General features: G+C 38.4%; 1 protein-coding gene across 2 annotated transcripts in view; it reads left to right on the top strand.

Moving 5' to 3' along the window:
- STK3 (serine/threonine kinase 3) overlaps positions 1–26763 on the top strand; it is a 310059-nt gene that overhangs the window by 155159 nt on the left and 128137 nt on the right. For both annotated transcript variants that reach the window (XM_027561460.1, XM_027561459.1), the window contains exons 7-8: positions 12888–13025; positions 23198–23323. In XM_027561460.1, the coding sequence (XP_027417261.1) occupies positions 12888–13025; positions 23198–23323 (264 nt within the window). The remainder of the gene's footprint in view (positions 1–12887; positions 13026–23197; positions 23324–26763) is intronic.

Raw genomic sequence — 26763 nt, forward strand, 5'->3', positions numbered from 1 at the left:
TTACACTGTTGTAGACACTGAGTATCAGTTTAAAGAAAATAATAAGTAGTTTGGAAGAGGAAAGGTACTTGTGGAATGGGCAGGAAGAAGAAAGCTACATGTTCATCTTCTGTAGTTGAGGGTCAAAAGATTATGCCTCAAACTGAAAAATCAAGAAGTACCATTGTAAGCATGTTATTTATATAACTGAGGTAAATACCTAAAGAATCAGGTAAAACAGCGAGGTGTTTACCCTGGAGAAGAAAGGATTAGTGTGGAACTGCTGTTTTCCGTAACAAACTTCGACAAATTCTTGAAAACTGTGTGCCTTCTAACGTCAAATAAAATTTTTTAATGTAAAAATGAAATTAAAAAATATTGCTATAGGCTAATTGATTTTCATCTTATTCAGTATGTTAGCTCAGTCAGTAAAGAATCTGCCTGCAATTCAGGAGACCAGAGTTCGATTCCTGGGTCAGGAATATCCCCTAGAGAAGAAAATGGCAACCTACTCCAAGATTCTTGCCTGGAGAATCCCATGGACAGAGGAGCCTGGCAGGCTACAGTCCATGGGGTCACAAAGAGTCAGACACGACTGAGAGACTAAACCACCGCCATAATTATAGCCACTACTATTACTGTTTGGATGCTCAGTTTTTTTAAGTTCAGCTAGCCCACTCCAGCACTCTTGCCTGGAAAATCCCATGGACGGAGGAGCCTGGTGGGGTCCATGGGGTTGCTAAGAGTCGGAGAAGACTCAGCGACTTAACTTTCACTTTTCACTTGCATGCATTGGAGAAGGAAATGGCAACCCACTCCAGTGTTCTTGCCTGGAGAATCCCAGGGACGGGGGAGCCTGGTGGGCTGCCGTCTATGGGATCGCACAGAGTCGGACACGACTGAAGCGACTTGGCAGCAGTCCTGCATCTTTTGGCATGATTTCATTTATCTTTGAGTGCTTCCTTACTGAAATAAGGCCCAACGATGTTTCTTCAAGGAGCACTGATTTCTTTCGGTGGGAATGGCATTTTTGAAACTAAAATTTGGACACCAGGTGTGCTTTTGCTACAGATGTCCTCTATCTTTAAATGTATGTGGTCCTTCCAATTTCTTAGCCTTCCCCCGCCCCGCCCTCCTCCATGGTGGGAGTTGATTGCTTCTCACTGATTTCTCAGATCTTTTGAGTTAAGACTTGTCCATTTACTTTTCTGTTTTCAGAATTTTATTGCTATCCCATATTTGCTGTTGTCCTTTTCTCTGGAGTTTAAGCATTTAAAAAAAATTCCTACTGTCCTTTAGTAGAATTTTTGGCATGGCATTGAGTAAGTCAGTATATTCAAGTCACCATATTTAACTGGAGTCTTTTACATCGACACTCTTAGTATAGATTTGGATTTTACTCTGCATAAATAACTAGGTCTAATGCTGCTGGGGGTACAAAACTCAATAGGCCTGTTTATGCCTTCAAGTAGTTTCCGTGTTACTCAGAGCATTTAGAATGAGTTTAAAACTAACTGGAGTCCACGTTAAAATACGCAGAGTGCCGGAGCTGAGGTGTATGGTGTGATGGTACGTAGCCTTATACTTTGTGTTCTAGCACAGTGGTTCTCAGCGTTGGCTGCACGTTAGGATTACTTGGGAGACAAAAAATAACTGCCTGGTTCTCAGATCAGATTTAAGATTAAATCTGAATCTATTATGAGCAAAGCTAAGTTCTACAAGTTCTGAACTTCTTTTGGTAGACTTGATTAGTTTGTATTTTTTATTTTTGTTTTTTGTTCTTTTTCCTTTAAGGGCCAAGAAGATACTTCAGGTTCATCTTGTAATTTTTCCTGCCCCACACCGGGAATAAGTTGGTTTCCTTCCTCGACCCCTTGGTATTTCAGACCTCACACCTTTGAACAAACATGCAGCTCTCTTCTCTGTGCCTCATTCACTCACTCATTCACTCTTTAGGACCCAGCCTCTCATTTTGCCTTTAAAGGGCAGTTTGAGCTAACTCATTTTGTAATGCCCGTTGTTGCCATCTACCTTAGCACTTACACTGTTTTGTTGAAATGATCTGGTATGCATTTTCCTACCCCATTAGAGTCTAAGCTTCTTGAATAAATTCTAATATTATAGGTTTGGATACATTTTATGTGCTTAAAAAAGTTAATTGAGCTGATCACACACAGGAATTCCAATTCTGGAGACTGAGAGAGAGTAGAATTATAAAGTTCCTTAAGTTTTGGGTCTTAGTCACTTTGGTTTCTTCTATAGCCATATTTTATGGATATTTTTGAATTATATTAAAGTAATATTATATTTCAACCTTGAAAGATGATTAAGACTTAACTGGAAGCATTCAAAGGTATTGGAATTTAAATTTTGCATCTGTGAGAGGTGCTTGTAGAAGCAGACTGCAATGAGTGGTAACTTAAGCAGTGTTTTTAAATGATGCCTTTGTTCAATTATAAATATATAGTGGCCTTTATAATAAAAATTTTTAAAGGAATCTTACACAGTCTTGTACAATGCAGGACTTCTCAGGTGGCGCAGTGGTAAAGAATCCGCCTGCCAATGCAGGAGACACAAGAGATACAGATTCAATCCCTGAGTCAGGAAGATCCCCTGGAGTAGAAAATGGCAACCCACTCTCGTATTCTTTCCTGGAAAATTCCATGGACAGAGGAGCCTGTCAGCCCCCAGTCCTTGGGGTCGCAAATAGTCAGACACAACTGAATGAGCTCTCATTAGCACCTGCAGTCTTGTAGACAGTGAATTGATATTTTGAGTTTTTGAGATTTTGTACCAAATCATTTTGTACTGTTGTTTGTTTTCTCATTTTTACCTTTCTTTTTTATTATATCTTTCCATTTTCTTTTTTCTTAATCATCATGATTTATTACAGGATATTGAATATATTCTCTGTGGTACACAGTAAGGCCTTGTTGTTTATCTAGTCTACAGATACTCGCTTGCATCTGCTAACACCAGACTTCCAGTCCATCCCTCTCCCCGACCCCCAGTAACCACCATTCTGTCCTCTGTGTCTGTAAGTCTGTTTCTGTTTCATAGATAAGTTCATTTGTATCATATTTTAGATTCCACATATTATTGAGATCATCTGTATTTGCCTTTCTCTTTCTGACTTACTCCACGTAGTACAGTAGTCTCTAGGTCCATGCGTGTGCTGCAAATGGCATTATTTCATTTTTTTTGGTTGCTTAGTATTCCATTGTGTGTGTGCGTGTGTGTATACACACATGCTATATATATCACATCTTCTTTATCCAGTCGTCTCTCAATGTACATTTCGGTTGTGTCCATGTCTTGGTTATTATAAATTCACTTTTCTTTCAATAGAACATTTCTTTGTGGCTTTGTAATTTATACACTTGTCATTTTTATGGCAATATGTTGCTCCATTTTGTTGATAACATGGTATTTTACTTGGCCATGTCTTAATTGTTTGGTGTTTTTTATTTACATTTTACCACAATTACAGAAAGTGAACTATAATTATTTTTATAGAGATAGCTTTGCATTTTCTTTTGGGAGACCAAATATGTGTTACAGAGCCTTTACCTTGTAATAGAATTATCTGTGGCAGAAATTTAATAGAGACATGGAAATAGTGTGAAGTAGATATGGAGCCAGATAGATCTGATCTCTCGTTTTGACAGCCACTTTACTAGCTGTGTGATCGTGAATAAGCTAATTAACAGCCTCAGCAGTAAAATTGGATTAATAAGAGCTAACATTATTGTGCATTTATAATGTGGCAGGTGCTATTCTAAGTATTTTACATATATTAACCCATTTAAACTTTAGAACAGCCCCATGAGGTAGCTCTATTATTGTTCTGTCATTATTACTATTGTTCCCAATTTTAAAGTATGGTAACAGGCTTAGAGAAATAGAAGAGGTCAGTGAAATGGCTGCTTATGATGGAGGTGTGATGGTAACCCAGTGCCATCTAGAGCTGGCTCAGACCTCTAGAGCTGGTTCTCTTATTCACCCTGAATGCCAGGGCATCAGCTACATCCCTCCCCTGAATCTGAGTCCTAGGCAGACAGATTGGCCTTCATGAGCCAGATTAATGATTACTGAAATTCCTGCAACTGGAGTTGATTATGAGGTCATGCTTGCAATACTCTAACCTTGGGCTTACTGTAGAAACTGCACCCTAAGAGCAAGGATCACTCTAGATCTTCATATTCTCTTCAAACCTCTGTCTATTTAAAATTGCTTTTAAGGGAGTGGTGAGACAAACTTTGAATTGTGTTTTTATATTAATATCTGGTAGGCCTTTTGTTATCCTTCACTCTCCTCTTCCACCTGCATGTTCTTTTTAACCAACAATTGAGTATTTGCCTAGTAGGATTTAACTCTTAACCTAGATTTCTAGGTAGAGTACCAGAGTCTTTCATACCCAAAAAGGAGTCTGAAAAATATCCAGCCACCTCACTTATATGAAAACACTGAGGCTGCACAGCCAGAGGGTGATTTAGGACTCAAGCCTATGTTTTTGACTTAAGTCCAGCATTGGCTTCATCCACTGTACTGTTTACTACCTTATTTCTAATAATCTCTTAAAAGTATTATTACTATATATTCTTTTTAGGAATTATATACCTTAACTTAGCTTGCTACCTCCGTATTATGTTCACTGTCAGAAGACAGCTATATGTGTTTTTAGTTCTTCACAGTTCAATGAAGTGCTTTCTCATCCTTTATCTCATTTGCTTGTTATGAAGATAACCTTTTGCTCGTGTACCTGAGGTTCTTGAATAGTGGCACAGGTTCCTTTGTGATTCCAGCATGTCCGTTGCTTCTGTAGGTTCACAAGTCCTAGCTACCTTAGCTTCAAACACATGTGTTGACTCACTCCACTGAGATTACAGTTCAGGCATTGTTGTTTCTCAGCTCCAGCTTTTTTCACATCCTCTGGATGCTCCTGGAGTCTAAAGGTGTGAAATTCCAGGCATGAAGATAATTTGTTGTTTTGAGGCGCTAATGTTTCTTGGCTTCTTAGACTACTTGTGATCAGGGAAGTTCTTTAAAAAACTCAATCAGAGGTTCACTGTGTGGTTAAGCAACATGTTGTGTAGAAACAAACACAAAGATAATCATATCATTTATTGTACTAACATTCTTCAATCAAAATGGTGTTAGAGATAAGATAAATTTTATGGCTGTAATGTGTGTCCATGTGATTTGGTTGGTGTCAAGGAAGGGAGTGAATTGTTAGGATAAGGCTAGCCACTGAATGCCAAAACTTTCTACAGCAGAGGCCTGTTACCTAATCAACTCATACAAAACCTGGCAATTCTTAAGAGGATCCTCTGATTCATGATTAGGTTAAATTAGCTGAACAAAGTCAAGTCTGTGAGAAAAATCTGTCAGTTTATTATTATCTAACTTTAAAAAGAAAAGGAAATAAAACGTATAGTGTTTTCCCTGGAGACTTTTAGAGCCTCTCCATTTTGGTAGATCATATATTAAGACTTATTTGTTTGAACTGTATGTGGTTCAGTGCTTGTTTGAGAATAGAATGTGAACATTTTAGGATCACTTTATGATAGTACTGGGTAAATAAGCTTTAGAGTTAAGCTTTTTATCCTTGGATTTCTAATAGCTACTGCTAAGGTGAGCCTTATATGTTAAGATTATCTGAAGATAAGACTGCAGCTCACGCACTGGCTCAAAGTTCAAAGGAGAGCATTAGCTCAAGGACATAAATCGCTGAGTTGTTATCCATCAATTTGTAACAGAAGGGCAGATGAACAGCATTTATCTAGACAATCTAGTATCATATACCTGCAGTTTGAGGTCAGTCTCTATAGGGGGGTTTATGTACATATGTGCTTTGAACTGTTTCGCAGAGATGAGAGTTCAAATTTATTTTTATTCTCTAATTTGAAGTAGCAGGTGTATTTGTGTGCCTTTTGCCGCAGCTGATATTAACCCCGTTTTGCCCCCTCCTTAAAGCTGGAATGTGTGCATGCATGCCTGCTAAGTTGCTTCAGTTGTGTCCAACTCTTTGCAACTGTATGAACTGTAGCCTGCCAGGCTCCTCTGTCCATGGGATTCTTCAGGCAAGAATACAGGGGTGCCCTCTTTCAGGGGATCTTCCAGGGATTGAACCTGCATCTTGTACAGTTCCTGCATTGCCAGGCGGATTCTTTTTTGTTGTTTCAACTGTAGAGCTGAGGTTAATTAGGTTATTTACAGAAGAATTTTATTTTCTAGCCCTCCATTGTTTGCTGTTTTTTCACGTGCCCCCCCACCCCGCCCCCCGCAGTTTCATTGCAAACTCCATGGGTTCAAGATATGTGTCTTATTATAAAATCTGTAATACCAGGGCTTACAAAGGTAGATACATAATGGGGGCCATCTGATGAAATATAAGACTGAGCCAGGCTAGATGGGGTCCATGTGAAAGGGAAAACATACATCTCATGTAGAAGCAGTCTAGTTTCAGCACATTTTTACCTTATGGGACTGTGAACTCAGTGTTGCCTGAACAAAATGTATCTGCTGGTGCTCTCTGGCTTGTGGCTTATCAGTCTGCTGTTTCTTTTAATAAAACATAGGAATGCACAGAAAGTACTCGGTGCATAGTTGTCACTTGGTAGATGCTCATTGTGTCATAAAACTGGCTACGCTGCTTTTGAAGGACTATCTTAGATGTCATATGTGTAATGTGATATAAGATGAATAAGAATGTTCTCTTCTATTAAAGGATTATCTCTTTTTCAAAGAAGATGAGTATAGTAATAAAGAGATTAAGTCTTACCCTAGAATAAACAGATTGGGGTATTGAGGCTTCATTGCCTTGTCCACAGAAAGTCTTTTGCATAACTTTCCAAGTTAGGAACCAGTGATAACACATTTTAGTAGACTGCCGCATATTCTGAGGGCTCTCAGAAGAATGATATAGGAAATGGTTAGAATACCTGAATGCTCTGTAATTAAGGTATCTGTTTTTTATTGCTTGAATTCTGGAGTAATGGTTTTTCCTTTCCTCTAGCCACCCCCCAAACAGTGTTGTTAGGAGGTACTCTTGCTTCTTCTGTAGTGTGTGTGTGTTAGTCGCTCAGTCGTGTCCAACTCTTTGTGAGCCCGTGGATTGTAGCCCACCAGGCTCTTCTGTGCATTGGATTCTCCAGGCAAGAATACTGGAGTGGGTAGCCTTTCCCTTCTCCAAGGGATCTTCCCAACCCAGGGATCAAACCCAGGTCTCCACATTGCAGGCGGATTCTTTACCAGCTGAGCCACAAGGGAAGCCTGAGCTACTAGGGGAGCCCCAAAATACAAAGCATAATTTGCGCCACCCGGGAATCGACCCTGGGTCACAAGAATGGGAATCTTGCATGATACCACTATACCAGCGGTGTGGCTAAAACTTTTTATTTTATATTGGCATATAGTTGATGAACAATATTGTGTTAGTTTCAGCTATATAGCATAGTGATTCAGTTATTCATGTGTGTGCGCACGTGTCTGACTCTAGTCATGTCTGACTCTTTACCACCCCGTGGACTATATCCACTGTCCATGGGATTTTCCAGGCAAGACTATGGCAATGGGTTGCTGTTTCCTACTCCAGGAATCTTCCTGACCCAGGAATCAAACCTGCATCTCCTACATTGCAGGATTCTTTATCGCTGAGCCACTGGGGAATCCCATGTGCTATACAGTAGGTCCTTGTAAAACCACACTTTTTTTTCTCAGAATTCCTCCATGTTGCTTTCCCCTTTTATCCTAGATAAACATCAACAAATGTTCAGAATCAAAGGTCATTCCTAAAACTTAAGCTGAGGAAAAGTGCAGGATGAAGCACTATTTTTACTCCTCAAGTCTGTAAGCTATTTTTGCCTGAGCTTTTGATGTCATATCTAAGATATTATTGCCAAGACAAATGTCATGAAGCTTTTCCTTCTAGAGATTTTATAGTTTCAGGCATTAAATTTAAGCATTATACTGGAGTGGGTAGCCTTTCCCTTTAGGCATTATACTGAAGTGAGTAGCCTTTCCCTTCACTAGGGGATCTTCCCAACCCAGAAGTCGAACCTGGGCCTCTCACATTGCTGGTGGAGTCTTTACCAGCTGAGCCACAAGGGAAGCCCTTGTAGTGTGTATACGTTATTTCTTCTATTTCTGTTTATGACTCATCCTGAGACCTCTATGCTAGCCACATTTAGAATATCTCTAGGTTTGTTTTTTCTTAATCCTTTTCTGAGGTCACACATAAATCTTAATTAAAAGCAAAAATATAAAGACACACACGGAAGGAGGGGGGGGAACCAACTTCATTCAGTTGTGCACTTTCTTGCTGACCAAACTCCATATCCTTCATTCCTCTTCTAATCTTATCATTTCTTAGTCCCTTATAGGATAATCAGCTTGTTCTCTGCTCCTCCCAAAAGCCTTATTTCACTTTTCCTTATCCTATTTCTTCTAAAGAGAATGACCTCTCTCCTTAATGCTTTATATGATTTTCTTTATCATTGTACAGCTCTTTAAATCTTTTACTGTTCTTCCATTTAGAAGTTTCTTAAGGACAGTGACTGTATTTCCTGCTAAATCCTTTAATTCCATATGAAGTCTAATACCATGCTTTTGTGTGTTCAGTTCAGTTCAGTCGCTCAGTTGTGTCTGACTCTTTGCAACCCCATGGACTGCAGCACGCCAGGCCTCCCTGTTCATCATTGACTCCCAGAGCTTGGTCAGACTCGTGTCCATCAAGTTGGTGATGCCATCCAACCATCTCATCCTCTGTCATCTCCTTCTCCTCCTCCCTTCAGTCTTCCCAGTATCAGGATCTTTTCCAATGAGTCTTCACATCAGGTGGCCAAAATATTGAAACTGCAGCTTCAGCATCGGTCCTTCCAATGAATATTCAGGACTGATTTCCTTTAGGATTGACTGGTTTGATCTCCTTGCTGTCCAAGGGACTTTCAAGAGTCCTCTCCAGCACCACAATTTGAAAGGATCAATTCTTCAGCTCTGAACCTTCTTTATGGTCCAGCTCTCACATCCATATGTGACTACTGGCAAGACCATAGGTTTAGCTATGTGGACCTTTGTTGGCAAAGTGATGTCTCTGCTTTTTAATATGCTGTCTAGGTTTGTCATAGCTTTTCTTCCAAGGAGCAAGTGTCTTAATTTCATGGCTGCAGTCACTGTCTGCAGTGATTTTGGAGCCCAAGAAAATAAAGTCTGTCACTGTTTCCACTTTTTCCCCCTTCTGTTTGCCTTAAAGTGGTGGAACTGGATATACCATGGTCTTAGTTTATGTTGAGTTTTTAAGCCAGCTTCTTTGCTGTCCTCTTTCGCCCTTATCAAGAGGTTCTTTAATTCCTCTTCACTTTTCTGCTATAATGGCGGTAACATGTGTGATAACCACTGATACTTCTCCTGGCAGTCTTGATTCCAGCTTATGAGTCATCCAGCCTGGCATTTCACATGATGTACTCTGCATATAGGTTAAATAAGCAGGGTGACAATACACAGCCTTTTGTACTCTTTTTTTTCCAATTTTGAACCAGTGATTCTAACTGTTGCTTCTTGACCTGCATACAGGTTTCTCAGCAGACAGGGAAGGTGATCTGGTATTCCCATCTCTTTAAGAATTTTTCATAGTTTATTGTGATCCACTCACTCAGAGAAGGCAATGGCAACCCACTCCAGTACTCTTGCCTGGAAAATTCCATGGATGGAGGAGCCTGGTAGGCTTCAGTCCATGGGGTCACTGAGTCGGACATGACTGAGCAACTTCACTTTCACTTTTCACTTTCATGCATTGGAGAAGGAAATGGCAACCCACTCCAGTATTCTTGCCTGGAGAATCCGTCTATGGGGTCTCACAGAGTTGGACACGACTGACGTGACTTAGCAGCAGCAGCAGCAGCAGCACACTCAGTATATGCTTTTGCATAGTCAATGACACCCAAATAGATGTTTTTCTGGAATTCCCTTGATTTCCCTCTGATCTAGTGGATGTTGCAATTTGATCTCTAGTTGCTCTGCATTTTCTAAACCCAGCTTGTACGTCTGGAAGTTCTTCAGTCACTACTGAAGCCACGCTTGAAGAATTTTGAGCATTACCTTAGAGTGTGTGAAATGAGTAAAATTGTACAGCAGTTTGAACATTCTTTGAAATTGCCCTTCTTTGAAATTGGAATGAAAACTGACCTTTTCAGTCCTGTGGCCATTGCTGAGTTTTCCAAATTTGCTGACATATTGAGTACAGCGCTTTAACAGCATCATCTTTTAGAATTTGATTTAGGTCATACCTGAATGGCCTAGTGGTGTTCCCTAGTTTCTTTAAATTAAGCATAAATTTTGCAGTAAGGAGTTCATGATCTGAGCTGGTCTTGTTTTTGCTGACTTTACAGAGCTTCTCTCTCTTCGGCTGCAAAAAATACAGTCAGTCTGATTTTGGTATTGACAGTCTGCTGATGTCCATATGTAGATTCATCTCTTGTGTTTTTGGAAGAAGGTGTTTGCTATGACCAGTGTGTTCTCTTGGCAAAACTCTGTTAACCTTTGCCCTGCTGCATTTTGTACTTCAAGGCCAAACTTGCCTGTTACTCTAGGTATCTCTTCACTTCCTACATTTGTACTACCATCCCCTAGGATGAAAAGGACATCTTTTTTTGGTGTAAGTTTTAGAAAGTCTGGTAGTTCTTTATAGAGTCATTCAAGTTGAACTTCTTCAGCATTAGTGGTTGGGGCATAGACGTGGGTTACTGTGATGTTAGGTGGTTTGCCTTAGAGACGAACAGAGATCATTCTGTCGTTTTTGAGATTGCATCCAAGTACTGCATTTCGGACTCTTTTATAGCCCTCATAAGGGCTACTCTGTGTCTCGTAAGGGATTCTTGCCCACAGTAGTAGGTATAATGGTCATCTGAATTAAATTCGTCCATTCTGGTCCATTTTGATTCACTGATGCCTAAGATGTTGATGTTCATTCTTGTTATCTCCTGTTTGACATAGCCAGTTTACCTTGATTCAGTGACCTAACATTCCAGGTTTCTATTCAGTATTGTTCTTTATAGCATCAGACTTTATTTTCACCACCAGACATATCCACAGCTGAGCATCATTTCTGCTTTGGCCCAACCTCTTCATTCTTTCTGGATCTGTTTCTCTCTTCTTCCCCAGGAACATATTGGACATCTTCCAACCTGGGGAAGATGTCATATCTTCCTTCCGGTGTCATATCTTTTTGCCTTTTCACACTGTTCATGGGATTCTCGAGGCAAGAACACTGGAGTGGTTTACAATTCCCTCTGCCAGTGGACCATGTTTTGTCAGAACTCTCCACAATGACGCGTCCATCTTGGGTGGCCCTGTACCGCATGGCCCATAGCTTCATTGAGTTACACAAGCCTCTTCATCTCAAGGCTGTGATCCGTGAAGGGGACATGAAGAGGAAGGACCAGCAAAAACCAGGAAAGAAAGAGCTAGGGCAGAGATGGACACCTCTCTTCTGGATAGTCAGAGAATACCGAAGTCTAGAAGGGAGGTATTATGGATGCTTCACCCCTGAATACATCTTTGAGAGGCCTGTGTATGCTGTGCCTTTAAGAGGCCCATGTGTATTGTATACTGTGAATGTCTACGTTGATTGCCAAAAAGCCATTTTTTCCTCATGTCACCTTTAATGTTGATTGTGTCATTATATATGAACTTACCTCTTAAACTATAAGTAGTTATAATACGGTTGAGTTCATTTTACTTTGTAAAATTTTGGTCATTGCGTGTTTGTCTCTTGTCTTTTTTAAATAACACTATGTGGAAATGAAAGTGATGATATCTAATATTTGTTGTGTGCAGGATACATTTGTTTTAACTTTATTATGGTTTTCATATCCTTTCAAAGAAAATGTTGTTTTAGTGATGGTATTTTATCAGGAACTATTCTATAGCCCAGGAGAGAAGTTAATTCATTGCATACAATGATTTTCTAAGAACTTTAGGGATTAATTTTCTTGGTCAAAAAAAGGATAACTTGGTAGCTATGAAGACAAAATGACAGGGAGACTTTTTTAAAGTTTTTGAATTTTTGAACTCTTTGAATGTATTGTCATGAGTGAAAGTGAAGAAATGAAAGTGTTAGTAGCTTAGTCATGTTCGGCTCTTTGCAACCCCATGGACTGTAACTCACCAGGCTCCTCTGTCCATGGAATTCTCCAGGCAAGAATACTGGAGTGGGTAGTCATTCCCTTCTCCAGGGGATCGTCCCAACCCAGGGATTGAACCCGGGTCTCCTACATTGCAGGGAGATTCTTTACAGTCTGAGCCACCATAAGTTATTAATATTAAATTAAATCATTAGTGATAAAGTGGTATATTACTTTTAAAATTTTAATATGGATTCTTGACTCAAATATTTAGAAAGAGAAATTAAAGACTTGCTTCCATCAAGTATTATTTCAAACCACAGCAGTAATTATATTTGTACTTAAATATTCTGAATTGCAGAAGCAAATTAGGTTGCTGCTAGCCATTCTAAATAGCAGTACTGAAAAAAAAATACTGAAATGGGAAACAAGTCTGGCATGCAATAGCAAAATTGAAGTATATATCTGTTTAACCAGAGAATGTCCTCAGTTTGGTAAAAGGGTTAGAAATACAGTCTCCTTTGGAGACTGATTAAAAATAATAGATAAAATAAAGAATGATGTGCTCAATGAGCTACAGTTCAAATAGAGGAAATTTAATGGGAAATGATTACATTAGTAGCAGATGGCTTTGCTTCCTGAATTGCAATTTGACTGGAAATCCTAGAAGAGCTTAAATTTATTTTTCAGATTTTTGAGTCTGATTAAAGATAGATAAAGAGATTTGTTTATTTGCTGTGTTATTGTGATTCTTACTGTGTCTTTTGGATTTTTCGTTTGTATCAGGCTATATTTATGATTCCTACAAACCCACCACCAACATTCAGGAAGCCAGAACTTTGGTCTGATGATTTCACCGATTTTGTTAAGAAGTGCCTAGTGAAGAACCCTGAGCAGAGAGCTACTGCAACACAGCTTTTACAGGTCAGTGCTTGTGTCTCTACAGGAGGATGTTTTCTTTATATACCTTTTTGCTGTTTCTGACATTGACCAAGATCATTATGAGTTTCATTAACTGATTTATTTATTCATTAACTGATTTGTAAAGATGTGAACTTTCCAGGAAATATGGATTGATGTACAGACAGACACACACACACACACCTTTCTCCTCCTGTATATTCTGTTTCTCTCATTTAAAAATTTTGTTTTCCAAGTTCAATTTTTTGCCCTCCCCCCTCCCCCACTAATTTTTGTTGCCAATTCTTTCCTCCTAAAATTGTGTTAAAACTAAACTTCTGTAGGGTTCTCATTTCAGAAATGAGTTTCTTTTCCATTATTATTGTTTCTTATGTTTTAACTTCCAGATGTATTATTCCTTGACCCAGCATTTCTTCTTTGACTTTTTGCCCTATAAGACATGTAAATACGAAATCCCTGAACTCCTTGAGAAGATCGCACGTTGTAAATACTGGTGGCAAGATGACCTAGATGAAGAGTGTCAGTGTCCCTGTACAAGTAGACTGTATGCAGAGTGTCAGGAGGCTTTCTTTTTTTTTTCTAAATCTGTTTTGACATTAAATGCAAGTAGAAATAATTTAATACTTTTAGTAATTATTCATGAGTCTTTACTTTCCCAGCAGAATTGACTTAGACCTGTGTGCTATGGTAAGTGTGCGTGTTAACAAAACTTGATATTTGGAGAATAGTTCTTTTTAAGTGACAAAAAGATTAAAAACATAGTTATAAAAAGTGATTTTTCTAAGGTAATGTTTTTTAAAAAAGGAATTATTGAGAATGTTAGAAACTAGCCCTTTAATATAAGGTTTATTGTTACAAAAATTTAGCTTAATACTCAGTTTCCATGAAAGGTGGTTGAGCAAAATCTGTCTAGAATAAAACACCATATATTCTTTGACCTAGTAGTTACTCTTCTAGCAATTTACAGAGAAATTTAACCACGTGTGAAATAACATAGGTGTAAAAACTCTTCATAAACCATTATAATGGCAAAAGATTGGAAACAACATAAATATCTGTCAACAGATTGGAAGCAATTTGAGGTCTGCTGAGGGGAGTTATTGGCAAAATACACACACCCACATATACATATATGTATGTATACATATGTCAGTGCTTACAGTGGAGTAGCTGTAGAAAAATAAGCAAGAAAATGACCTCCAGAGAAGGTAACTACATGGCTGAGAAGCAGTAGTGGGATGGAAACTTTGTTTTTGCCGAAGACTCTTTTTTTAAGACTTTTGAGTTTGGTTTTATGTGCCCATATTACTTTTCAAAAGTTAATTAATTGAAACATTATTTTTGAAATATTGTCAGCACTTCAAAGGAATTTTAAGCACATAAATCAAAGATCTATTGCTGTTGTTATTGTGTTGAATCTCTAAATTATTTAACTTATGGTTAAATAAGAAGATAAGAAAGAAGGGGGAGGGGAAATAACAAAAAAAATGGGACAAATAGTATAAAATCTGATGAGGAAAGTAAATCCAAATACATCCAATGACTGGTTTTTGGGTAATTTAACCAATATTTTTTTCTGGTCTTTCTTCCATAATCGTTTCTAATCTCTTTAAAGAAATTCTGTTTTTAACCTAGAGTTCTTAGGGTGGAAAAGCATTTAAGAAATATTCCAGTAAAATTCCCTAATTTTGTATACGAGAGTACTGAAGCCCAGAAAAGTTCAATGACTCACGAAAGATCACACAGTGATCAAGGGATTCTTCTAGGGTTATTCCACTTGTCCCCTAGCCTCACTTGTCACCCTTTCTCCATTCTGCTTTCTGCCCAGAAATTGACCTGTATGTGTGAAAGTTGCTCAGTTGTGTCCAACTCTTTGCAACCCCGTGGACTATACAGTCCATGGAATTCTCCAGGCCAGAATACTAGAGTGGGTAGCCTTTCCCTTCTCCAGGGGATCTTCCCAACCCAGGGATCGGACCCAGGTCTCCCGCATTGCAAGTGGATTCTTTACCAGCTGAGCCACCAGGGAAGCCCAAGAATACTGGAGTGGGTAGCCTTTCCCTTCTCCAGGGGATCTTCCCAACCCAGGGATCAAACCCAGGTCTCCTGCATTGCAAGTGGATTCTTTACCAGCTGAGCCACCAGGGAAGCCCAAGAATACTGGAGTGGGTAGCCTTTCCCTTCTCCAGGGGATCTTCCCAACCCAGGGATCAAACCCAGGTCTCCCGCATTGCAGGCAGAGTCTTTACCAGCTGAGCCACATGGGAAGCCCAGTTGACCTGTATGGATTATATTAATAAGCTCGTTACTCTCTGGCTTGTAGCTGGGTTTGGCTCAAGCATTTTTCTTTATATTGAGGGCAAACAGTGCAGCTGGTTTTGAATAGTGCTTGCTGCTGCTGCTAAGTCACCTCGGTCGTGTCCGACTCGGTGTGACCCCATAGACGGCAGCCCAGCAGGCTGCCCCTTATGAGCCAGTATTTGTTTTTTTGATTTTTAAAAAACTTTTCCTGTTGTGCTGTTGTTGGGCATGGAGGCCCTCTGTTATAATGTTGGTGTGTCCACCTCTGGCCTCTTAATCAACCCCTTGCTTGACTTCCCTTTTTTTCCCCTTTATAAATGCTGAAATAGTGGACTTGCAGTTTCATGTTTCATACAGATCATGTCTTTTCAATCCTCTATACCTTTTCTCACCCCTCACTTGCTAGTTTAAAGACTGGCAGGCTCCTTTTTACTCATTGTTTCATTGTTTCTAAATTCAAATTAGGTACTCCTCCAGAAAGCCTTCCTTTCATCTTTGTTCAGGCTAATTGTTTCTCAGGGTTTCCATAAGCACCCTGGCCATGCCTTTTGCCATGTTAGGATGAAATAACTTGTTTCTGTGTCTTTGTCCTGGATTGTAACTAGTTCAAGGTCAAGTGGTACTCTTTTGGGGAGGGGCGTTGTTTTTCGCACCTCGGGTATCTTAGTACAGGTATCTGTATCCTGGTATCTTTAATATACATGTAGTGCTTAATGCATGTGTATTAAATTCAATATATGTTTATTTAAGATAGCAAACTTCTGATTTGAAAAGCTTTTAGACAGAAGTACTATCTGTTGTATCATTTGAGTCTCATTAGACTCCGAGTTTTATTTTACTGAATGAAAGCCATCCTGTTCTGTCTCTTAAGGGAGTTTTGCATATGTTTTATATGTTATAAGTTAAATTATGTTTTAACTTTAAGAATATAGTCTTATTACCAAGTTTAAGTGGACATTTGCCTATAACCTACATGTGTAGATTTTACCATATTGATTTGTAGACTTTGATAAACAGGTTTTGAAGAGGAATTTGTGCTGAATTTTTTATAGTGGTTTATCTTCCAACATTAGATAATTGTATAAGTTTAAACGAGCAGACTAAGACTGAAAGGATCCTTTGAGATTAAGTTGAACTCTTGGTAGTTTTTAAAAGATGAGGATATTGAATCCCCAGGGACAGTTTAAGTTCAGCCTGGTGGCCCTAGAATTCCTAATCTGGAGATGTTCCCTGTACTTCTGGTGGGTAGCCTAGAACCTGAAAGTCAATTCTTGCCCTAGTCTGGCCTTCTAGAAGAGTGAGATCTGTCATTATTCAAATTAGCCCATGGGCTTGGCTGAAATAGGTGGTGTCGTGGGTCACTTTGTGAACTCTCATGGCATATGACTTAGTTTTCATTTTACCAGTTGAAGTGAGGAGTAGAAACTTTATCTACCTTGCTGTCCCTCCCATTTATAATATAATTATCTTTAATACTTCCTCTTTATTACATTGAGGTCCATATCAGAGTGTTATATTTATTTTAACCTTTAAACAATCGAGAAAACCAGGATAAGGGATGACTGTTTAACCTGTTTTTGTTTTCTTCAGTGTTCTTCCTCCTAATGTTCCAGAAGTTCCTTCTTTTGTTCCTTTCTATCTGTTTAGAAGATTTCCTTTAGCCATTCGTTTAGAGTAGGCCTTTGTTAACAAATTGTCTTGATTTTCCTTCACCTGAGAACATCTTGTTTCTTCTTCATTCCTGATGGATAGAATCCTTTCTTGGTTGCCAGTTCTTTGAATACTTGGAAAATGTTGTGCCACGCTTTCTTGTAAGAAATCTACAGTCATCTGAATTGTTTTACCCCTTGGTCTTTTCAAGACTTTTTTCTTTGTCTTTATTTTCAGAAGTTTAATTAAGATGTGTGTTGGTATGAATTTCTTTGGGTCTGTACTGTTCAGCTTCTTGACTCTGTGGGTTTATATCTCTTGCCAATTTGGGGAAGTTTCCAACTATTATTTTATCGGACATTTTTCAGCCCTACCCTCTACTCTCTTTCTAGGACTCCATTAACACAAGTGTTTAGATTTTTTTTGTTTCACTCCCACAGATTCCAGAGATTCTGTTCATTTTTATGCCAGTTTAGTTTCTCTCATTCATATTGTGTAATTTCTACTGTTTCATATTCTGATTCACCGAGTCCTCTCTGTCCTCATTCTGCTATAGAGCCAGCCCATCCATCAGGTTTTATTTTTGTTATATATTTTAGTTTTAATTTTTTCATTTGTTTCTTTTTTGTGTCTTCTAATTCTTTGCTGAGGCTTTCTAATGTGTCATGTGTTTACAGGCATGTTTATTGAAGGATTTTTATGACTGCTCTAAAATCCCTGCTAGATAATTTTGTTATCCATGTCATCTCGATATTGGTATCTGTTGAACCAGTTAAGTTGAGTTAATTGCTTCTTATTGTGATGAGTGATTTTCATTTGAAACCTGGGCATTTTGAGTATTATGTTTTGAGACGCTGGATCTTACTTAAATTCTCTGTAATGAGCGGTGTCCTCTGATAGTGCTTCAGTGGGGTAGAGGGGCACCATCATTTCTCTCAGGTAGCATTAGAAGTCCAGGCCCCCCTACGTGGTCTCTTTTGACATGTAGGGTTGGGGAGGGGCTCCTTATTACCACCAGCCAGGGTTGAGGACTCAGGTTCCTTCAGTGGCCTCTGCAGGCACCGTAGGGCCTCAGTATAGCTGGGCAGCGACGGAAGTTCTGATTCTCCCCTCGGCCGCCTCCAGTCCCCTCTAGCAGAGAGGGAGGTGGGGTTTCCTTATTACGGCCTGATAGTGCTGGAAGTCCAGGTTGTCACGAGATCTCCACCAACACTCCCCACTGGGGGAGGGAAGCACCTTTTATACTGCTGGGTGTGGATGAACGCCCCAGCTTAACATTTGCTCTTCTCGGATACTACTGCAGTGAAAGGATTGGACAGCCTCCAGAGGGTAGAAGTCTAGGTTCCCCACCCAGCCTTTGCTGCATGGGGTGGGGTCAGTGTTTTCTCTGCAGTGTTTGGTGGAGCAGAATGGTTATTGTTTAAAAGAGAGGGTTGCGTGCTGGCTAACTGTCCTTTCCTGATCCTTTCACTCAAGAGAGAGCAGGCTTTTGTAGGGGCTGTTTTAGTCTGTGCCGTGGGTGTTTCTGGGTTCCTGACTTCTTCAATAACCAGGCTGGGATAAATGAAGTAAAAGGAAAGCCCATGAAACTCACAGCTGTGTCATTGCTTTAGTGCCACAGTCCCAAGCTGGTTTGCCACCTTCTCTCCACCTTCCAGTGTCTTCCTGTGCTTGTTTATGTATAATGTCCAGGGTTTTCACTATGCTTTGATGGAACGGTATAGAGGAAAGGATGACTGCCCAGTCGCTCCAGAAGCAAAGTCTCTTCTGCAGTTCACTCCTTGGAAGAAATGATTAATTTAAATTCTTTCAGTTAAGAAATTGATAACTCAGAACATGAACAAAGTTTAACAGTTCAGATTTTAGAAGAGTAAATCTTTAAGCAGCTTTATTTCTTAAAATACACGACCAAGAATGTGATAGGCTGGTTTTGGGTAGTCTCTGTCTTCCGTTCAAGTGGTGTAAGGATTCCTGTCCTCTTACTTTGTGTTTAACTTGAGATACTTGATTTTTTTGCCACGCCACACAGTTCGCAGGATCCTAGTTCCCAGACCAGGGATTGAGCCTGGGCCCTGCCGTGAAAGCACCAAGTCCTAACCACTGGGCTGTGGCAGAAACAGAGAAACTGTTGCCTTTTAGAGTTTGGTCTGTTTATCTTTTTCTTATTGATACTCTTCTTAAAACTCTTAAAGTAACTACCCTCTTGTCTGACATAAATGTTAAAGTTTTAGTTCATTTATGGTTTTTTCCCTGTGTTTCATGGCACGGGGTTGAACATATAAATATTCTCCTGTATTACCAGTTCTTTTATATTTCCATTTTTTGACTTTTAACTTCTTAATCCATCTGTAATTTATTTTGATATTTCTGTGGTGAAGATCTAACTTAATTCAAAACCTTCCTCTCAACCCCCAAAATAACAAAGCAGTAAGTATTTTTTCCTCACTGGTTGGTTTTCATAATATGCCAGCTTATTTTGTACATTATATTCTATTTCCAGGCATTATATTCTGTTTTGTTGTTCTTTCCATTCTTATGCTGGTACCACATGCTTTTCTAGGCATTTAACAAAAAGATATTACTTCTGTTTATTGATTTTTCTGTTAACTCAACCTGATTATATTATTCAGATTGCTTTAATCTTTTTTAGTGTTCTATTTCTCAGTGACTAAAAAGAAATACTAATGTCTCCTCTTCTTATTTATTTAGATCTTCTTAGGTCTCTGTTTTCGTTATATATCATAATGCTATACTAATATATCAAATTTATAACTATATTTCTTTGTATTATGTCCCTTATTAATATTATGTGACTCTTCCTTCACTTACCATTTTTTGTCTTCATTTCTGCTTTTTTTGATCATGTTCTTCTTGACATTGTTTTATGTTTGATATTTCGTTGCCTGTCCTTGACTTTTAACCCAAGTTCTTTTTAGTATCCCCTGCTAGAAACATAATTTGGATTTATTTTGTTAAATATATCTCATATAGAAAGCATGTAGTTGAAGTTATCTTATGAACTCAGTGTGTTTTAGTACTTAACTAAGATACTGCTATAATGGAAACTCAGCACATTTATTTGCATTGGTTTGTACAGCAACGTTTCAGTCACGTGTCATGTTTCAGTTTTGCCACCTTGTCTTCTCTGGTTTTTGTTGTTGTTCTGTTCTTTTTTATGTTGCTTTGAATTTTAAAATTTTACTACCAGCTACTTGTAAAAAGCTTTCAAGTATTCTTAAAAAATCTGCCAATGTGTCTGATAAAACTTTTCTTGTGGTGATCAGTTCAGTTCAGTTGCTCAGTCGTGTCTGACTCTCTGCGACCCCATGAACTGCAGCACGCCGGGCCTCCCTGTCCATCACCAACTCCCGGAGTTTACCCAGACTCATGTCCATTGAGTCAGTGATGCCTTCCATCACGAATGCTCAAATATTATGGCCTTGTTCTTAAAGTACCCTTTTAACTTTATTAGCCAGTTCCTCTTTGTTGGTCAGAATCATGCCTGTAGTGATTATGTAGGGAAAAAATGAGTACAAATGAAGTAAGACATACTGAGATTTTGAGATTAGGAATGTTAAGCTCTGTAGACTAATGTTAGTGTAACACTGTGTGGTCAGTTCACAATGAACTGCATGAAAGTAAGTTTGCAATAGACTGGATGTGTACTTTGGCATTTCTTAAAGATAAAACTGTGGCTTGGAATTTGGCTCATAATTTTTCCTGAAAAGATAAAGCATAAATACAATTTGATATTTTTTTGCCTTTGTAAAGAGGTACACTTCTACTGGTTCTCAGTTTTTGCCGTGTTGGTCTTCCTTCACTTCTGTTAATACATAGTCTCTCAATCCTTCTTAAGAGTTTTTCCACCAGATTCAGTACTTCCTCTTGATTGTGGCAGCTATTTTTTTTTAACTCTTAATAATTTACACCTGTTTTACAGTTTCTCCCCATCTTACTTCATTCCTAAACTCTACTGCAAGATTGTGGTATCACATTCTTTTCCTTACACTATTCTCTCATCTGTGTAATTAAAGGGGCTGTCAGGCAAAATTCTGGTATCTCATTCTGAGTATTTATCCCTCTTGCCCCACTGTTACCTGTATCTAAACTCTTGGGACACCATTTTTGTAAGCCGTGTTTCTGTTTTGGCTCAACAGCTCTTCCTACAGTGTTTCACATCCATCTCCTATCTTTCTTTGTGTGTTTGTTCGTATCGTTCATACTTTTCCTTCTCCCTGAAACAGTCTGTTTCTTCTCTGTGAGACACCTGATATTACTTCACCTACTCATTTACTTTTATATCACTTAATCATATAGACTGTGCTAGATCATCATGAATGTAACTTGTATGTCACACTGTAATTTTTTTTATGCGTTTCTCTTTTATTCCTTATTCTGGATAAGAAGTTCTTTAAGGGTACAGAGCATATATTCAGTTATTACTAATTTTTGCAGCCTCTTTACCAGTGTTACTCAGAAATTCTGATAGCAGGACTGGGATTTCTTCCTTCTTGCTCTCCATCATCCTTTAGGACAGTCTTTGTCTGTTTCCCAACATGGCAGAAAGAGAAGAAATCACAGAAGAGTGCCCTCTCTCAGTGTTCTGAGGTCCAGATCAGAGGGCTGGAACACAACACAGACGCTGGTCTTTAATTCAGTACCAGTGAGATATCGGTATTGCATTGGTGAGAACTTAGTCCATAATCACAACCAACTGAAAGGGAGTCTGAGAGAGGCAGATGTAGCTGGGCAGCCATAGGTCCAGTCCCAACTCTGTTTTGGTGAGTGACTAGGAGTCTCCACCATAGGTATGTTGATAGAACTTAATTATCTGGTGATCAGTCTATAACTGCTATAGAAGAATTTATTGGTTCTGTCTCATCTATCCTAGAACTTCTGTATTCAGGTAAAATTCTTACTCTTAGTTTTCCCAAATGATACCTTCACCATTTTAAAGCCTCCTACAAATGTCAGTAAATTTCTTCTTTAGCACTAAAAATTGTTTTACCTTTAAAAATATTTTTGTGTTGTATTAATCTTTATTAAAATAACTCAGATGACTTTGATCTGACTCTTATCTACTGACGTGTAATTAAGAAAATTACATTTTGAAGCTGTATTGCTGATTCAAAATACTAATTCAGTGAAATCCTTACGGTTTGTCTGACATCGCTCACCAATGAATTATAAATACGTTTTTTTTTTAAATCCTCAAAAAAAATACAGTTATCTATCTATTCCAAATTAAACTTTTAACCTTTCCCTCTACATTCTCTCATGTTCCCCCTTTTGAATTACAAAGTCCTCCAACACCCAGGTATTTCCTGATTGTTCTATTTCCTCTTATCAGGATTATTGCAAACTCAGATGTTTTAGCTACATCAGGATGATACAAAAAAAAAAGAAGTGAAAAGTTACTTTATATATAGTATAGAAATTAAGTAGTACTTATTTTTTGAAAAATATTTTTCTTTTATTACTGTTTTTTACTTTTCCCTTGGAAATGATTACATTATTAAATATATAATAAATAGAAAATATGTAAAAGAAGTAAAAAAAAATAGTTGTCTTCCTTTTGACTACTGACTTTAGCTGTTGGCTTGTTAAGATTAATTAAAATTTGTAACAATATCAAAATCATTTTACTTTTATATATAATATAATCACTGATCTTTGGGCTTCCCTGGTGGCTCACACAGTAAAGAATCTGCCTGCAATGCAGGAGACCTGGGTTCAATCGCTGGGTTGGAATGATCCCCTGGAGAAGGGAATGGCAACCCACTCCAGTATTCTTGCCTGGAGAATCCCATGAACAGAGGAGCCTGGCAAGCTGCAGTCCATGGGGTTGCAGAGTCGGACGCGACTGAGTGACTAAGCACACACATACACCAATCTTTAAAAAAAAAATTTGGCTTTTGACTACATAATCTATACTTCCTTTGGAAAATTATATCTCTAACAGTGATGTATTTTCATCAACAGGATTACATTTGTTTTTGTGTTCTGCAGTGGTTTTTTAAAAACAAGTAAACCTAAAAAGTAAAATCTTTATTTCTAAAGCAGCTGAAATATCCTCTGTTCTTAACCTATCTATTTAATTCTGGATAAAGAACCAATCATTGAAGCCTGTTATCCTGGTTCACATTTATATATTGTTTTAATGTTTTTAAGACATAATTCAGAGAAGCCATTTGAATTTATACCATTGAATTTTACTTTTCTAGCACCCTTTTATTAAGAATGCAAAACCTGTATCGATTTTAAGAGACCTGATCACAGAAGCAATGGAGATCAAAGCTAAAAGACATGAAGAACAGCAGCGAGAACTGGAAGAGGAGGAAGAAAATTCGGTTAGTAATTACTCTAAAAAAATTAATCTTTTTCTTCTGAGGATTTTTTCTATAATTTCGTTTTTTTCTTTTCTTTAAATATATCAATAGCACTTTCTGTCCTTTTATACAAGTGAAGTATATTTGTTCATTAAATCTCAAAATATATTTTGTTTTTGTTAAACGTTCACTACTCTTTTCTGGTAGCTAAGCATTAGTGACTAATGGGGAATGTAAGGTTAATATAGTAAGCTTATACAGTATCTGTTGTCTAGTTGATATTAGCTCTCTTGTTTGTTGAATAAATGTTTTCTTGAATTTGGTCAATTTGGTTGGATGGCATCACCGACTCAATGGAGATGAGTTTGAGTAGACTCCGGGAATTGGTGACGGACAGGGAGGCCTGGCGTGGTCCATGGGGTCACAAAGAGTCGGACATAACTGAGCGACTGAACTGAACTGATGTCATATTTTCTGGAACTTGCTTTTAACTGATCATCAATGGGTTGATGCCACAGCAGAAGATGGGTTATTAGAGAAAGCAGGAGGGACATAAAAGGACCAGCTTATTCCATTTACTTTAAATTAGTGCATCAGTGCATTTTAATAAAGTAAAAGGTTATATCTTTATATCACGTTTAATAGTGTCTACTGTTTCTGTGATTCACTAATGATTTGTTTCCTTGTTTCAAATTATGTAGTTTTTTTTTTCTGGTTAGGATATAGAGATGAATACTTCTTGGGTATTCAGTTAGTCATTAAATCTGAAAACACAGATATTTTATGTTTATGATTGAAGTCTTTGATAACATCATCTGTATTTTCCCAAAGGTTTTTTAATTAATCTTAGGGTTTTTGTACACAAATTTTGCTGATTCAAATTTACCCTAAAAATTATTTATTTGGTTTTTGGCTGCTCTGGTTCTCTGTTTCTGCCTGTTGGCCTTCTCCAGTTGTGGCGAGAGGGGGTACTCTAGTCGTGGTGCCTGGGCTTCTCACTGTGGTGGCTTTTCTTGCAGAGCACAGGCTCGAGGGTGCAGGCTTCAGTAGTTGTGGTGCGTGGGCTTAGCTGCCCTGCGGCATGTGGGGTCCTCCCTGACCCCAGATTGGACCTGTGTCCCCTGCATTGGCAGGCAGATTGTTAACCGCTGGACCACCAGGAAGCCCTCAAATTTATTTTTAATTTCCGAGACTGGTTATCTAATTGGCATTTCTTTTGAAATTCTTTTACCCTTTTCACCTGTTATTAAACTTGGTGCCATATGGTGTGCCAAAACAAGGACAAGTGTGCATCTTTTCAGAGCTGATTTTTTTTTTTTTTTAATTGGCTGTACTGGGTCTTCGTTGCTATGTGGGCTCTAGCTTCAGTGACCGGACTTCTCATTGAATTGGCTTCTCTTTTTGCAGAGCATGGGCTCTAGGGTGCGCAAGCTTCGGTAGTTACGGCGAGAGGGCTCAGTAGTTGTGATTCCTGGACTCGGGAGCACAGGCTCAGTAGTTGTGGCACACTGGCTTGGTTGCTCCATGGAATGTGGGATCTTCTCGGATCAGGGATTGAACCCGGGTCTCCTGTGTGGGCAGGTAGATTCTTTACCACTGAGCCACCAGGGGAAGCCTCAGAACTCATTTGTAATCATTTTCTTTAGATATTCAGCTGCATCAGTTATTCCTTTGGCAGTAGCTATGGACTGCCTGGTGAGACAGATGCTTTAAGCTTGCATTCTAGATGTAAATTTTTGCCAATGATTTCAGCATGCAGAATTTAGAAATAGCATTCTTATAAAAGTGTTGTTTCTGTAAGTAATATGGGATGATGTAAAGATCTTGGTTCATGCTCTCAAAGGGTTACAGTTTCCACCCTGGGTTCCCATGTGATAATAGATACAGTTAGTTTTTTTGGTTTCTCTCTGCAAACGATCAGATTTGTATATATATATAGTTTTTTGTAGTTTCAAAACATTTTTCTCATTTTATTTGATCTTAAAAAAGGTAAGACTGGACATGTATATATTATTTATTTTATTTTGTAGTTAAGTGAAATTAAATTAGGAGTGAAGTTATTTACCAAAGTTGACATAACTAGTGAGAAACCCAAGAATAAAACTAGGGTTTTGTTTTTTTTTTCTTTTAGGCCTCTTCATTAAGACTTTATGCTCAGTTTTCAATCCAATATTTATTAGTACTTCTAAAAATAAACACCACTGGCTTATCAGAGTTATATACTTTTCAATAAGATTATGTTCTCTAAAAAGTCTAGTTTTTGCCCCTCTGGGGTGGTACCAGTGGCTTTCCTTCACTTTATTTAAGCCTGTCGTGAGTTTTGGACTAAAACTGCCTAGCCGTCATTGGACTAGTGACTATTATTGCTTGGCTCTTATCTGCCGGTACTTAATTATAGATTGATTTCCATTTTTTTTATGAATAAGGTACCTTTGATTACCCTAGAACTTAGCGGTTTTCACTGTTTTAAAGACTTCGTTACAGTCACTTCAGTTACTTTCTGCCATTTTGGTGATCTCTTTTCTTCCTATTTTTCTCTTCTTCACTGAGCTCCTGTGACATTGATCTTCTTTCAAGCTTTTGTTTTTTTTTTTTAACATGTCAGTGACCTTTCCTTATGCAGGGTCTTTGCATTTGCCATTCCCTCTGCTTGAAACACTCTTCTTCCTTAGAACTCATTGGATGACTAGCTTCTCATCTTTCAGGCCTCAGCTTTAAATATCATATACTGCCCAAACCTAGAGGCAGTATAAATATCATATACTGCCCAAACCTAGCGGCAATAATAAATACACATTTATTATTTTTTGATATCTATAGATCATTTTTTCAGGAGTGACTTAATTGGATGACTTTACTCAGAGTCTCTTCTGAGGTTGCGGTTAAATGTTGGTCAGAGCTATAGTCATCTGAAGGCTTGACAAGGACTTCAGTTCCAAGGTAGCTCACTCGTATGACTGTTGGCAGACTGATTCAGCAACTTGCCGTGTGGGACTCTCCATAGGTCTATTTGAGAGTCTTCACAGTCTGGCAACTGAGAGAGAGAACAAAGGGGACATCTCAATGCCTTTTATGACATAGTCTCAAGAGTTGTACTCTGTCAATTCCACCACATTATATTTGTTAAAAGAAGCTTCTGATCATGGAGAATGGTGGAGTTTTCCCAGTAGTTTCTTTTAACAAATAAAATGAAGAAACCATTATGTTAGCAGAAACTGACAGATCAGTCTTTTAGATCTGCAATCTAATAAAAAACTTAAAACAACCAGGGGAGTGCTTAATGAAGAAGTTTAAGAATGTTAAGTTTTCGTAAGAAAGTGATATGGCATTTTTGCGTTTTTGGATGCCTGCCATCCCTGACTTTTTAGCTCAGTGGCAGCTGTTGGGACAATGGAGGTTGGGGGCAGGGAAGAGGAGTAATAACCTTATTCTCAGAAATGTGTGCTTCTCCATTTTGAACT

This window comes from Bos indicus x Bos taurus, chromosome 14 (assembly GCF_003369695.1).
Source record: "Bos indicus x Bos taurus breed Angus x Brahman F1 hybrid chromosome 14, Bos_hybrid_MaternalHap_v2.0, whole genome shotgun sequence".
NCBI classification, from domain to species: Eukaryota; Metazoa; Chordata; class Mammalia; order Artiodactyla; family Bovidae; genus Bos; species Bos indicus x Bos taurus.